Genomic DNA, 15,941 nt, shown 5'->3' with positions numbered 1-15,941 from the left:
AGCGCCTTAGATCTGTCCCTCTGCTCGACATCGCTGCGGTTAGATTGCATGTGGAAGGTAGTCTCTGATCCCCACGGCAGCGACCATCTGCCAATCGTAATTAATATTGCTAACGGTTCAGGGCCCACCGAATACAATCAATGTTTCGTATGACCTCACACGAAATATTGATTGGAAGAGCTACGCGTCCGCGATATCCGAAAAAGTAGAATCGACACAAGAGCTTCCTCCGGAGGAAGAGTACGGGTTCCTGGCTGGCTTGATTCTCGATACCGCGATTCAAGCTCAGACTAAACGCGTACCAGACGCGAATTCACGCGGGCGTCCTCCCAATCCATGGTGGGACAAAGAGTGCTCAGACGTGTACGCGGAGAAGGCCGCTGCGTATAAGACCTTCCGGGACGACGGGCTGCCAGCTAGCTACCGACAGTACGCGATGGCGGAAACGCGCATGAAGAGTTTGATAAAAGCCAAAAAACGTAGCTACTGGCGCCGGTTCGTCGACGGACTAACGAGAGAAACATCGATGAGCACTCTTTGGAGTACGGCCCGGCGCTTACGAAACCGAAACAGTACCAATGAGAGCGTGGAATATTCAAACCGTTGGATATTCGATTTTGCCAAGAAGGTTTGTCCGGATTCCGCCCAGGCACAGAAGATCTACCGCGCCGCGTCCCCTCACAATAACGCGAACGAAACACCGTTTTCGATGGTGGAGTTCTCACTTGCTCTCTTATCATGTAACAATAAAGCCCCAGGGCCAGACAGAATCAAATTTAACTTGTTAAAGAATCTGCCAGACTCTGCCAAGAGACGCTTGTTGAATTTATTTAATAAGTTTCTTGAGGGTAATATTGTCCCTCATGACTGGAGGCAAGTGAAGGTCATTGCCATTCAAAAACCAGGAAAACCAGCCTCCGACCACAACTCGTATCGACCGATTGCGATGCTGTCCTGTATCCGAAAGTTGTTCGAGAAAATGATCTTGTTTCGCCTCGATAATTGGGTTGAAGCAAATGGCTTACTGTCAGATACACAATTTGGTTTCCGCAAAGGCAAAGGGACGAACGATTGTCTTGCGTTGCTCTCAACAGAAATTCAAATGGCTTATGCTAGCAAAGAGCAGATGGCATCAGTTTTCCTAGATATAAAGGGGGCTTTTGACTCAGTTTCTATCAAAATTCTTTCTGAGAAGCTGCACCAGCATGGTCTTTCACCGACTCTAAACAACTTTTTGCTAAACTTGCTGTCTGAAAAACATATGCATTTTTCGCATGGTGATTTATCGACATCACGAATTAGCTACATGGGTCTTCCCAAGGGCTCATGTCTAAGCCCCCTTCTCTATAACTTTTACGTGAATGACATTGACGAATGTCTTGTCAATTCCTGCACGCTAAGGCAGCTTGCAGATGACGGTGTGGTCTCTATTACAGGTCCCAAAGCCGTCGATCTGCAAGGACCATTGCAAGATACCTTGGACAATTTGTCTGCTTGGGCCCTCCAGCTAGGTATCGAGTTCTCCACGGAGAAAACTGAGCTAGTCGTATTTTCAAGGAAGCGTGAACCAGCGCAACTACAGCTTCAATTAATGGGTCAAACTATTGCTCAGGTTTCAACTTTCAAATATCTCGGGGTCTGGTTCGACTCTAAGGGAACCTGGGGATGTCACATTAGGTATCTGAAACAGAAGTGCCAGCAAAGGATCAACTTTCTCCGTACAATAACCGGAACATGGTGGGGTGCCCACCCAGGAGACCTGATCAGGCTGTACCAAACAACAATATTGTCGGTGATGGAGTACGGGAGTTTCTGTTTCCGCTCCGCTGCGAACATACATTTCATCAAACTAGAGCGAATCCAATATTGTTGTTTGCGTATTGCTTTGGGTTGTATGCACTCGACACATACGATGAGTTTAGAAGTGCTGGCGGGCGTCCTTCCGCTGAAAAATCGATTTTGGGAACTCTCCTATCGATTGCTCATCCGATGCGATATCTTGAACCCGTTAGTAATTGCAAATTTCGAAAGGCTTATCGAGCTCAATTCTCAAACCCGATTTATGTCCTTGTACTTCGATTACATGGCACAAAATATCAATCCTTCTTCATACTATCCCAACCGTGTCAATCTCTTTCATGCTTCTGATTCAACTGTTTTCTTTGACACATCCATGAAAGACGAGATTCGTGGAATCCCGGATCACATACGCCCGCAAGTGATCCCAAGCATCTTTCATAGTAAATTTCGAGAAGTCGACTGCAACAAGATGTTTTACACCGACGGGTCAAGCCTCGACGGCTCCACTGGCTTCGGTATATTCAATCAAAACCTCACCGCCTCATTCAAACTCAATGATCCTGCTTCAGTTTACGTCGCAGAACTTGCTGCTATTCAGTATACCCTTGGGATCATTGATACTTTGCCCACCGATCATTACTTTATTGTCTCGGATAGCCTCAGCTCAATCGAGGCTCTCCGTTCAATGAAACCTAGAAAGCACATTCCATATTTTCTGGGGAAAATCTGGGAGCGCCTGCGTGCTTTGTCTGCAAGATCGTACAAGATTACCTTAGTTTGGGTTCCCTCGCATTGCTCCATTCCAGGTAATGAAGAAGCGGACTCTTTAGCTAAGGCGGGCGCTTTGCAAGGTGACATATATGAAAGACCAATTAGCTTCAGCGAATTTTTCAGTATTACTCATCAGAGAACCCTCGAAAGTTGGCAAACATCATGGAGCAATGGTGAACTGGGAAGGTGGCTACATTCGATAATCCCTAAGGTATCGACGAAACCTTGGTTCAGAGGGATGGATGTGGGTCGGGATTTCATTCGCGTGATGTCTCGGCTCATGTCCAATCACTACACGCTGGACGCACATCTCCGGCGTATTGGGCTCGTGGAAAGCGGTATCTGCGCTTGTGGCAACGGTTATCACGAAATCGAACATGTTGTCTGGGCATGCGCCGAGTACTGTTCTGCCAGATCTCAACTATTCGATTCCCTTCGGGCCCGAGGAAGATCACCCAATGTCCCGGTTCGAGATGTACTAGCAAGCCGCGATATTCTCTACATGTCCCTTATATACACGTTCCTCAAAACCATCAATATCCAAATTTAAATGCCCCTATCTTTTCTCTTATCATTCCCAGAAGTGCCCTCTTCCGCCTACCGTACCCCAACGATGGTTTGATACGACTCCAAGACGAGACAAAACATCTTTCGAATGAACCAACAACACGAGATCTACAGTACAACATCACACGCGCAGCGCGGTGTGTTCCCGATCCGTATCTGAGCCGTACTACGAAATCGTCTGGAGGAACCCCTGCCGGCTCGAGGAAAACCGCCCGGCGTCCCAATACTTGATACATCCGTTCGAATCTGTAATCCTGGCCGTTGATTCCTGATGCCGGAAACTGAAGTTTATATCCCCCCCCCCCCGTTCAGTCTTGTCCACCCTCTCTCCCATGTCTCTGATACACAGATGTATGTCTTCACCCCCTTCTCCCCTTGAATATCTTCCCAAAACTTATGTGCCCCCCTATCTTCTAGTGTTAGTTGATCAATCCATTCGAATCTGTAATCCTGGCCGTTAATTCCTGATGCCGGAAACTGAAAGTTTATATCTCACCCCCCCCCCTTCAGCCTTGTCCACCCACCCTCCCATGTCTCTGATACACAGATGTATGACTTCACCCCCTTCTCCCCTTGAATATCTTCCCAAAATTTATGTGCCCCCCTATCTTCTAGTTTTAGTTGAACAATATTTAATCTCGTTAAGAAATGCGCAACAGTACCACTACTTTAAAATAGTCCTAATTAATTCCCCTTAATCTTGAACCACTCTTTCTAGTTATCTCTAGTTAATAAGCTTGTAAAATGTTCCGCTTAGTTAATAATTATTTTTTCTACAATCTCCCTTCTAAAAATCATAAAGTGAATTACTATACAAAGAACACACAAATGACCCGTCCCCCAAATCTTACGAATATTATACTATACCCTCTTTTATATGTATAAGTTAGCTGTAGTTTTTTTTTTAGTTTTATTATATAAAACAAAATAATATTGAAATGTGTATCCCCCTAGTTTTAAGAAATTCAAAATGTAAAACAATGAAAAAATGGCACCTTTAAGCTAACGCATACGTGCCTTATCAAATAAACAAATTGGAAAAAAAAAGTAGAAGATTATCTTTAGAAATATATAGTATTCTGATTAATTGATTGATGAGGTGATTTTTAAGAATTTATTTTCAAGGTTAATCCATTCAAACTTCCATAAAAACTTTGAAATTTTTGGAGGGTCCGTAGACACAACCGATCGGTACCAAAATTTGCACAATTACTAAGAGCCATAAAAGAAATCAGTAGAGCCTGGTGGAGCCAAAAGTCAAAAATTGAACCAGTCTAATATTCACACTACGAGTTAAAACGTGTTTTAACGCTATATTTGTCATTTTCCTTGTTGCTAATTATTACAAAGTGTTACCTCTGTAGCGTGAACATTTTTCTTTCATTACACATAACGATAGAGCTCAACTTTCTAAATGGAACAATAGATGTTTTCACTTCTTTTTAAATTCAGAGCGATTTTTATTCGTTTTGTTATTTACAAAAATGTGGACAGGCTCTTGTTTGACACTAATCGGTCTTTACATGACAATGCTTTCAGTCACAGGGGTTATCTTTTTGGACAGTTAACCCAGCCAAAGGATAGGGTTCAAAGTGTTTGAATGGAAGGTTTAGTAATTTTACTTGTCATTTAACGTGCAAAACAATAAAAACAAGTACGACTATTTTTTGACGTTCGTGCCTTCGGAAAAGACCCAAAAAGAGCACATTGCTGTATGACCCAATTCTCTCTCAGTAGTCAGACCAGGACCACAAACGACACACGACCCGGATAATTAGATCCAAGCTAAACATTCGTAGCTCGCAGTCGAAACAGCCCACATAAACGACCGCAATGTGAAAATAGAAACTAAAACGTTTCCTTCCACTATTCATAGGTTGAGTTTCCGAGCGAAATCATCGCGACTGTCTGAACATAAACAAACAGTCCAAACTACGGTGTCAGCTAAATTTTTGATTCTCATCGCTGATGGCAAACAAATTTTCTCCGATTTAGCTCCCGATCCCTTCGAGGGATCGCACGACCCGTATCTTCTTAACGTAATTCAAGACTATAATCCCAAGTCTAATGTGATTACCCATCCATCCTTTCGTGAGCCCTCAAGGTAGCAGCTACTCTCTTTCTTTCTCCAGTACACTGTCACAGTCAGGTCGGTTTATTATTATCAGTTTGTGCGTCTACTGTTTTAGCTGATAATCTAATTATGTAATTATGTTGTGCTGAATTTCGGTTTGTTTCCCGGAACTCCACTTTCCTGGTTTAACGTAATACGCAAAGCGGTGGAAGGTGCAGGAGCAATTCTTAGAGCCGGGAAGCGACGTACTCCTAATTTATAACCGTGAAACGTGCTAACGAGCGTAACAGCCAAGATAACGAAATGTGGTTAAACGAGTATCTTCTTGGATGTTGGTTTAGCTCACTGCTATTTTATGTGGATAAAGGGCGACGTGTCTAGTGAACTTAAACTTGTCATTGGATTCTGTGCGCGAAGATTTAGGTATTACTGGAATTATTTTTTTGCTCGTCCTTCGGACTGTCGTGTACCGTTCGTTTTCTAACAACCCCTCTATTTTATTTTATTTATTAAATAGTTTTTGCATTATTAACTTTCGATAATATAATTAGCTTTTGATGACAATACTTAATATATGAATTAACTAACGACTCCGGAAAACAAAACAAAATCATATCATGAAATTAATACAACCAATTTCTCATGCTTTTTCGTGTCCGATTCGACCCAGAGCTATAACCAATCAGTCAATTAGTCTTGGAATCGATTGTAAGTCAATCTTGTCATTCATAACCCGTCACCGATTCATCCCCAATGATAACAACAAACAATAATAACTCATCGATTCCTGCTCCCAACACCGACTGACCGTTGAATCGAATTCTGCCAATCCCTACCCATTAGCTCGTGAAATACTATACGTCATCTAATCACGATTTCACATCACGACGACACTTCTGTCTCGGCATCAATCAGCCGAACAAATGTGATAATGTGACAAGGATCACTCACAAAGTGCAGTGGGGGAAAGAGATCTGGTAGATGGTATGCGAGCATGATGATAAATCATTCTGAAAGATATAGTTTCTTTCCAACATCAAGGAGCTGGATAGAACAGAAGTTAGAATTTATTTCATCAAACTGTTGACCTTGATATCACAGAGAATAGACATTCGTCTCGAGCGTTCAAGTTGTGTAAAATGTAACGGACTATTCAAAGGTAATTGAAATATATTCAATAGGGGTGCTACTGAGTTTGACTGAATTGAAAACGCATGAAAATGGCCGCCGTAGTTTCCTAATTAGGATACGCTGGTATCATAAAAAATTATTTTGACGGGCATTCGGTCAAATTTTTACGCAAGTACTTTAAACTTATTTCCTCGAACTTGGAAGTCTATTTTCTATGTTGAGATTCATGTATCGCATGTGCTATCCATAATAGTGAGCAAAAAACAAGAACCGGGTTTCAATGTCAACCTTGGAACAAATTTCGAATCAGAGCACGGTGAGACATTTTATTCACACAATCAGTTCATTCTGTAACGGTGATTTATTACCCAATTGCTTCCACCGAGCTTTACGAATCCCAACAGTCGGAACATTTGTGTCTTCTAGTTCACATATGCTGGTAGCATCGTCTACACATTCCCAACTGGATGGGAATATGCAAATTAAATACCTTGAGTTGGGGCTTACCTCTCCCGTGTGAATTAGCGTCAGTCTAACTTCGATACTACTATACCGGCTCGGTTAGAAAGCAAATGATTTATCCATTACATACCATCGCTGCCTAGTGTATAAGTGCAGACTGTAGACTCACACGCCCGTAAGTTCCTAATTGTCGTAACTATTCTCAAATTGAATCATGGTTGAAACTTATACGGCTGAAACTACAATTATGAGCTAGAAACTGTTGTCTGCCGGAGCACGTGTATCCTGATGCAAGCTCCATTTCCTGTACAAACGTGGCTGTTGATTGCTAGGGTGGTTGTTCTGCTCAGACAGAAAATGTGTATTCATGTATTGTCACCATTCCATCTTCGAAATATTGAATTTGCTCGATTTTACGGACAACATTATAACTTATTTAGATAATATAGAACACTAGGCTTAAAGAGTGAACCTTTTCCTAAAGAATTTAAGTCATTCAGACAATTCCAGACTTAATAAAAAAAAATTACAGATTTTTAGGAAAAACAAGCGGATAGAAAATCAGTAAACGGTTTACTAAGTTAATTTGTCTGCTAGTTTTGGCAACCAGTGGTTTTGTGTAAACATCAAGTGACTTGTAGTTTTAATGAATGCTCGACAAATTCCTTTTTTGAAATATTTCGCAAAAAACTCAATCATGCAACTCGGCAACGGATTGATTTATATTACTGAGCCTGCCTACATGTTTTTCGTACTAGAGAGAATATATCGAAAGTGCAGTTGATGAGAAATAGCAATAGTGCCGCACAGTTGGCAACTTTTCTCTTGTAATTCAACATTAATATTTATGATGAATGTCGCGATATTAGGAGAAATCTAATCGCTATGTTTATAATGTTCTGACTTCGTATCTACCAGCTATATAAAATGAGGAACTGAACAATCGATCAATGACTTTCTAATTTTCAACTTGTTTTCGTTTACTGGTATGTTTTTTGTATCATAAAAGTTATTTAATATGTATGTATATAAAGCTTCACTCTTCGTCTGTAAACATAATTACAAGCATTTCTTTTTATTTCAATCTCAATACTCTCCAAGCGTTACTTTCGAAAAACCGCCATATTTGTTTACATTGCTTGTTTGGAACCCTTGTTTTGGATTCGATTGGAACTATTGGCTTCAGTCTTCGCTCATCTCTGTATAAGCATCATCTCTGGGAAAAATTACTGCTTTAATGGTATGGATGAAATCGTTTAGATTGAAAACAATTTAAAGTTCCAAAAATAAGAAAATAATTAAAAACAAAATTATGCGGATGGACCAGTTGTCAAAACAAATGCAAGGCGTAACAATCGCCCTCTAGTTTTTCCTTCGACGTTCTTCTTTTAACATTCTCTGATGCTCGCTGTTTCGTTTTCGACCAGTTTTGCCACGTTTGTCACTGGAAATTGTTTAGATTAAGGTTCAAAGAATTTTCAGTGAGCGTCTACACGAATTGAACGCTTGATAGTATGCGTTGGAAAAAAATGCGTTCAACTTTGTCACCGGTTTATCCATATAAAGCATTTATTAAACTCTAAAAGAAGAAAATCAGTCGATTTATTAGATTATCACGATTCAAATCATGCAAAATAGTTGGTGAAAAAGCAATTGACCGGGCGAAATGGTGCTTTTGAAAAAGTGGCGGTGATTTTTCGTCACATCACCACACTGTCCCGGGGCACGCAACATAACTGCGTAGTAGAAAAAACCACAGCCACTTTTTCGAAAGCACCATTCAGCCAAACCGATGGTTTTTCCAGCAGCTATTTTGCATGAATTGAGTCGTGATAATCTAATAAATCGACTGATATTCTTCTTTTAGAGTTTTGAAAAGGTTTAAATTAATAATCCGGTGGCAAAGTAAAGAGCGAAAAAAAAATTCTCTCCAAGAGAAATGCTCTCTGGACTCCCTAAAAATGGATGGCATGTTTCTTTTTGCTCGGGTGCTATCAGTTCAATCGAAGATGGCATTGAAACAGCAAGCACTCCGCGAGCGTGTTGTACGATTTTACGAAACGCATAGTCATCGTGGAAAAAAAGTTTACGTTACACCACTTGGACGACGAAAGTTACTTTCCGCTCTCGAAGACCCACATTCCAGGGAATGACAGCTACTGTTCCAGCGACAAGTCAGCCACACTCTCCGAAGTAAAATATAAGTTTAAGCATAAATTTTGAAAAAAAGGTTATGCTGTACATCGCCATATCGGACAAAGCGATCTCAAAGCCTTGGTTCAAGCCGAGCGGTCTGGCCATCAGTCAACAAATGCACCAGGAGGAGTGTCTTAAGAAAATTCTTTTGCCGTTCTAAAGGAAGCATCATACGGATGGGAAGTACGTCTTCTGGCCGGACAAGGCGACTTTTCATTACGCCAAGAAGACGCTGGAGTATCTTGAGCAGAAAAAGATACCGTACGTGCTGAAAGAAAGAAAACCGACCAACATGCCCCAGTGCCGTCTCATTGAGAATTTTTTTGGCTTCCTCAGTGCCCTGGTGTACAAAAATAATTGGCGGTCCAAGGGTATGAAGCAGTTGGCCACCAGGATCCGGAATTGTATCCGGAAGAGGGACGTCAGTACTGTCCAGCGCGCTTGTGAAAGCATCGCCACTAAGTTGCCTCGTATGGCTGACCAGGGCTGCTTCTCCAATATTCATTGACGTTTTTGTGAAGAATAAACATTATGTTATTTTTATTGAACACCCGTTAGAGTTTCGGCATGATCTCACCGCCTCTTTCGATCGGCCGTAGCCGTAGATCTATCCGTCGGAGTATACCCTTTAATTAATTTTCCTCTGCACTATGTATTTTTTGCGTTTGTCGAGTGATCGTTGAAAACGCCCAGAGAATGATTCTATTACTGAAATAGCTTTGTCGGGCGACTATATCAAACACGACCCGCGATCATTCTGAGTGGCGCCTAAGCGACAGCGTTGAAATAGTTCTCAAACTGCAGATAATCGTTATGCTTTCGCTGTTTATTGTTCTACAAGTGATGAAAGGAGCGTTAATTTTACCACATGCAACAATCGCCTGCCAGATCAGATATTTTGACGAATGCACAGTGTATTTTGCCAAAATCATGCGATCTATTAATTACACCTAAATCGTTAAATTTGGATCAATGACGTCTTCGGTGGAATTTGTCGACATTATTAGCCCTTTCATATGGTGTTGTTATTTTAATGATTAATCCCCCTAAAAGTGAGATATATTTATCAAAAAAAATATGTCTTCAGCGAAGTTGTACAGCAAGCCTTTGCCAACAAGTTTGCCGAAGACACAATGTATCTTAAATATCTTCGACATTATTGCTGGTTGTTTGTGGATGATCCCTTTAAAGCCAATTTATTAATTTAGCTTTTGAAATAACATTCACACAATTTCGAGATATTCGGAAAAAAGCTTTGAATTATAAAAATGAAAAACTTTCTATATTACAACAATGACAATGTATTTTCAAAGTGATTTGGCATATTTAAAAAAAGAGTTCCAAATGATTGGTTGTTCACGGGAAAACGGCTGTGTTTACGTCAATAGTGTTTTCGGACTTTTCATCAAAAATAGCAAGGTCTATCATTTGCTGCTACGATTTGCGTGATTAATCCTTCTCTAAGTGAAATTTTTCAACAAAATTACAACATCTTTGGAAAAGTTGTGTAGATTGATTTTATGAATATCTTTGCTGAACACAAGAAGTCTCTTTTTTAAATGCTTAAGAAGTTATAGCTCGTTATATTTGTTATATTTGGATGACCCCCAAAATTTTTTTGTTTAAAATATCTTTTCTATTATCATTCCTACGGGTTTCATATATTCTACAAAGTTATTTCAATCGTCAAAACACACAATTTTTATTAACGTATAATTTTTCTTATCTCGAATATTTCTTAAGATATTTGACATTTTTTGAAAAACACGAATTGCGTTGCGATGGATGACGCACCTTGCGTTTAGGTTGATATCCGTCAAAGTTTAAGTTTACCATTTCAGAGCAAAGTTTGAATGAATAAAATGATGTCTTCTGGAATGTTTTATATATTTTACAATCCCCCTTAAAGTGAGTATGATCATTGTTCATTTCTGTCAAGTTGTTTTCGAAAAATGTTCAATACGACCAGGTTTGAGTGAAATAGTTCGAGACTATATACGTATAAAAAGCAATTTTTAAACCATGTTTTACAATGCGTATTGTATGATACTACCGAAATGATTCATCCATATTTAAAAGAAAAGGCGCCGGTTGGACTGCGCTTGGTTTGAAAATATTGAATTGAATTTATAATATTTCTTCGCGTTGAAAATGCTGTTTGTGACTAAAGGCAGGCGTCTTGGTCTAATATTGGTTTTTTTTCATGGCATTTTCAGTTTTTAACATGCCAGGGGGACAATACGTACGGGCTATCGTTGACGTCGACGATAGCTATCGTAGGGAAGAGAACGAGTCAATCGAATCAGATGATAGTGGAGAAGAGTTAGTTGAATCTCTTCCAGAGAATTCAGAAGCAGAAGGCTGCACAGTCAGAGAGTTGTCTTGTTCCGAATATATGTAAAAATAGCCGACAGCGTGATGATCAAAGTTTGCTTGATAGACTAGAACGTATGGAAAAGGCAATTTTCGCAATGCCGGAGCGACGAGAGCAACAATTGGGCGAGGCAACAGTACCACCATGGCTAACATCACAGAACGAACCGTTACAGAATTCGAACAATATGGAACTTAGTGCTTCTTCTCGGGCGAAATCAGATTGCATTGGGGGGCTGCGCTGGGACATTCGCCCTTTTCCACAAGGTATACCCACCAGTAAATTGTGGACTGAATGGCACCGGTTTAAATCGAATTTTGAAATTGCTACGGACTTGAACAATGTCAGTGCCAGTAGCCGGGCAAAACTGTTATATCTTGTCATGGCTTAATCACCGCTGCCAAACTCTGTCCCAGTTTCGATGATCCACAATGCTACCAAACTCTAACATTAAATATTAGCACATATTTGCGATTCTTGGTTGATACTACAGCTGAACATGAAGAGTTCACTCGTCTCAAACAGTAGTGTAACGAGTCTATTAGGGCATTCTACGCAAGAGTTGTAGAAAAGGCCGATATGTGCGGTTACGGCAATGACGAAAACAGATTTATCCGCTCCCAAATACTACAGGGTATGAGTAACCGTGATGTCGCTAATGCAGCAAGAACGTACAACCACGATACCCAATCCGTCATTCAAGCAGCCACACGAGCCGAAGCTTCCAATATCAACGCTGGTCCTTCTAATACGGAAGCTATAATGGACGTTGCTTACAAGTCAAGTAACCAACAATCAGGACCGAAAAGATTTCCATCTGATAGATGGACCTCACAAGAACGGGGCCACGTAGATTTCCGGTCGATCAAGCGCAGGAACCCACAAGATAGATTCGTCGGAAAACACAAATGGTGCTTCCGATGCGATCGCCCAAAGCACAACGGAAAGCAGTGCCCAGCGCTGTTCAAAAACTGTAACACGTGCAACAAACGAGGCCATTTTTCGGTCACATGTCGCAAGAAACGAGTGAACAATCTTGGTTTGTCGAAAGATGTTGATGCACCCGTCGAAGATGAACAGGTATGATTTTTTATCATTTTATTAAATTATTATTTTTTGAATAAAAGCAATGAACGACATAATATGAATTTAATCTAAAGATTTGTTATCCAAGAAGGTTCATCCTTGTTTTTTTTGTTCAACCTCATCTCATTCACAGTTGGTGAACTCGCTATCAATTTCTGATGTTCTAGTGAACTGTTGCGTGGGTTCTTCAGAACCAATATCCTTCCTCATAGATTCAGGTGCTGATGCAAATGTGATCGGGGGTGACGATTGGGCACTTTTAGAGAAACAGATTAGAAATGACTCGGTACATCTAGAGTTTACAGATTGTATGATTCATCCTGACCTCAGAGCATATGCTGCTGATCAGCCGATGTCAGTTACAAAGATTTTTTGGGAAAAAGTAGAGGTCAAAGGGTTAAATAAGCCAATTATTCAAGCTAAATTTTTGGTCATTCCGAAAGGACGCAGATCATTACTGGGTCGTGAAACTGCCAGTGATTTGAAGTTGTTGCTAGTCGGACAAGCAGTTAACTGTTCTGAGTGGAGGTATTGACATTTTTCCAAAAGTCCCTGGTATCAAAATTAACTTTAGTATCGACAGATCTGTCCCACCAGTGCGCAATGCATACTTCAATGTCCCAGCTGCGTTTAGGGAGGCAGCTAAAGTGAGGCTCGAAGAAATGGAAGCTAGGGGTATCATAGAAAAAGTAACAACAGCTCCATTGTGGATTAGTTGTATGTCGGCCATTCCAAAAGGCAAGGACGACTTTAGGCTGGTGGTAAATATGCGGGCACCGAATAAGGCCATAAAAAGGGAATATTTCCGATTACCACTACTGAATGAAATGAAGACGAAACTTCATGGAGCCAGGTACTTCACTAAGCTGGATCTAATAAGCGCATATTGTCACTTGGAACTGAGTCAAGGATCAAGAGAATTAACCACCTTTCTTGCGGAAAACGGGATGTATCGTTTCACTAGGCTTATGTTCGGGGTCAATTGTGCCCCCGAAATTTTTCAACGGGAAATGACCCGCATACTGGCAGGCATTGACAATGTTATTATCTACATAGATGATATACTGATATTCGCAAAAACTCTGGAAAATTTACGTAAGACAGCTGCTCTTGTACTCAGAGCACTTAAAGCAAACAATCTTACACTAAATACAGCGAAGTGTGAGTTTGATCGAGAGCCTATCAAGTTTCTGGGTCATGAATTAGATAAAGATGGTGAGTCCTTACATAAAAAATTTTGCCGATTTGACAAGCCCATTGTGGCAACTAACCACATCCAACACATGGCAATGGGGCCCTGAGCAAACCAAAGCATTTGAGGAAACTAAAAATAAGATAGTCAATTCTACGATTGTGTTAGGATATTTTTCTCAAGACGACAAGACCGTACTGTATACTGACGCTTCTCCAGTTGCTCTAGGGGCGGTCCTAACTCAAGAAGGGAAGGATGGAACTAGAAGAATCATTAGCTTTGCTTCTAAAGCCCTGACTGCAACGGAAATAAAGTATGCGCAGAACCAAAGAGAAGCGCTGGGTGCTGTATGGGCAGTTGAGTATTTTTCGTTCTTCCTGCTGGGAAGACATTTCACTCTACGAACGGATGCAAGAGGTGTCAGTTTTATTCTTAACAGATCTCGGGAGGATTCCAAGTGAGCGCTGACCAGAGCAGACGGGTGGGCCCTGAGACTAAGCCCATATAGCTACGATGTGGAGTTTATTCGTGGGAGAGAGAATATTGCTGCCCCGTCGTCACGTCTTTACGAAGGAAGAGATGAGCCGTTTAACGAAGATACAAGCCCGTGGGAAATTGCTAGCCTTACAGCAAACAGCACAAGGTTTTTAACAGAAGAAGAAATTCGTGAGGCTACATTACAGGATGAAATACTATTGAAAGTATCTAAGGCTCTGGAATTCGGGGAATGGCCAAAACAACTAAACAGATTTTTCTCGTTTAATGACGAGCTTTACGTTCAGAATGGAATCGGTTTTAAAAGAAGGCCGTGCTGTAGTTCCTGCATCACTTCAGGAAAAAGCATTGAGTGTAGCTCACGAAGGACATCCGCTAGCTGCAAAACTGAAGACTATTCTGCGAAAAAGTGTATGGTGGCCAGGTATGGCAAGAGATGCCGAGAAGTGGGTTAAGACCTGCCAATCATGCGCAGTAAATGGACGTCCAGAAAAACCCACTTCAATGATGCGCACCGTAATCCCAAAGACTGCTTGGGAAACCATTGCGCTTGACTTCAATGGGCCGTATGCTAAGTTTGGTGGCATTTACATCTTGGTGTTAGTTGATTATCGTTCTCGATATCTCATAGCCCGTCCAGTGAAATCTACCAGCTTCGAACAAACCAAAAGAGTGCTCGACGATATCTTTGAAAGAGAGGGATTCCCGGAAAGTATAAAAAGCGACAACGGGCCTCCATTCAATGGTGCTGATTACAGCCAATTCTGCCATGAAAGAGGTATTAAAACAATATTTTCAACACCGCACTTCCCACAACAAAACGGCATGGTTGAGAATTATATGAAGATAATTAATAAATCGATGGCTATAGCGGCCTCTGCCGGATCGAATTATAATGACGAATTACAAGCGGCTATTCAAGCGCATAATGCAGCATGCCATACTGTGACGAAAGTTCCGCCCGAAGAAATAATGAGTGGAAGAAAGATCAAACGGAGACTGCCACTATTGAACCGAGAATTGCCTGATTATGACAACAGTGGAGTCAATGAAAGAGATAAAGAAATGAAGCTTAAATCTAAACATCGAGAGGATGCTCGCCGAGTGGCGCGCAAATGCCAGCTGAATCCAGGAGATACGGTAATAGTAGAACGACAGTCACGTGCAAAAGGGGATTCACGATTTGGTAGACAACGCTACACGGTCATGGAACAAAGAAATGGGAATCTGGTACTTGGGGACGACGAAGGACATACTATTAAACGTCATGTCTCTCAAACAAAAAAAGTTTTCGATTGGCGTAATCAATCAGATACTAGCGATACTCTACAGCAGACTCACAAGGATGGGAATCTGGTCCTACGGGCGGCAAGAAACAGGAAAGCTCCAAGCCATCTGCAGGACTTCGTTTGTGTGACAGACGACAATTAAAATTAAAAAAGGGAGAGTGAAGGATTTTAATCTTGAGTGAATATATAAATAATTCAAATTCAACAAAAACAAAAAAATAATTAAAACAGTGAATTGATTTTTTTTTAAGTTAAACCATGAAGTACATTTCATTTTCTATTTTTCATTTTGGGAGAAGAGGAGAGATGTGGGGGTTGAGAACCCGTGGCATTGAATATTCCATTGCTTTACCCCCCGTACCGGAATATGCATCTAGCAACACACTCACTGCAGTGCTACCAACTAACGACGAGAGCGCGAACGGTTCGGCGGCCATCGTGTCAGGCTTCCACAGCATCGTCGCTGTGATCGATTCATTCGTCAAGCATCGGTTAAACAGGTAA

General features: G+C 41.0%; 3 protein-coding genes across 6 annotated transcripts in view; 2 read left to right on the top strand and 1 right to left on the bottom strand.

Moving 5' to 3' along the window:
• The window catches only part of LOC131693625 (calbindin-32), a 237,177-nt gene that overhangs the window by 168,685 nt on the left and 52,551 nt on the right, over window positions 1–15,941 (bottom strand). The window lies entirely within an intron of this gene.
• On the top strand, window positions 11,448–13,588 carry LOC131693626 (uncharacterized). The gene is made up of 2 exons (XM_058981589.1): window positions 11,448–12,455; window positions 12,595–13,588. Exons 1-2 carry the CDS (start codon window positions 11,955–11,957, stop codon window positions 12,994–12,996), a joined length of 903 nt encoding a protein of 300 aa, XP_058837572.1. The 5' UTR covers window positions 11,448–11,954; the 3' UTR covers window positions 12,997–13,588.
• Window positions 14,437–15,579, top strand: LOC131686857 (uncharacterized protein K02A2.6-like). Its single transcript, XM_058970851.1, has one exon. The coding sequence runs from the start codon at window positions 14,437–14,439 to the stop codon at window positions 15,577–15,579; it is 1,143 nt and encodes a 380-aa protein (XP_058826834.1).

Source organism: Topomyia yanbarensis, chromosome 3 (assembly GCF_030247195.1).
Source record: "Topomyia yanbarensis strain Yona2022 chromosome 3, ASM3024719v1, whole genome shotgun sequence".
Lineage (NCBI taxonomy): Eukaryota > Metazoa > Arthropoda > Insecta > Diptera > Culicidae > Topomyia > Topomyia yanbarensis.
Note: the sequence above shows the minus strand (reverse complement) of the source record. Positions and strands in the feature narration are given on the sequence as shown.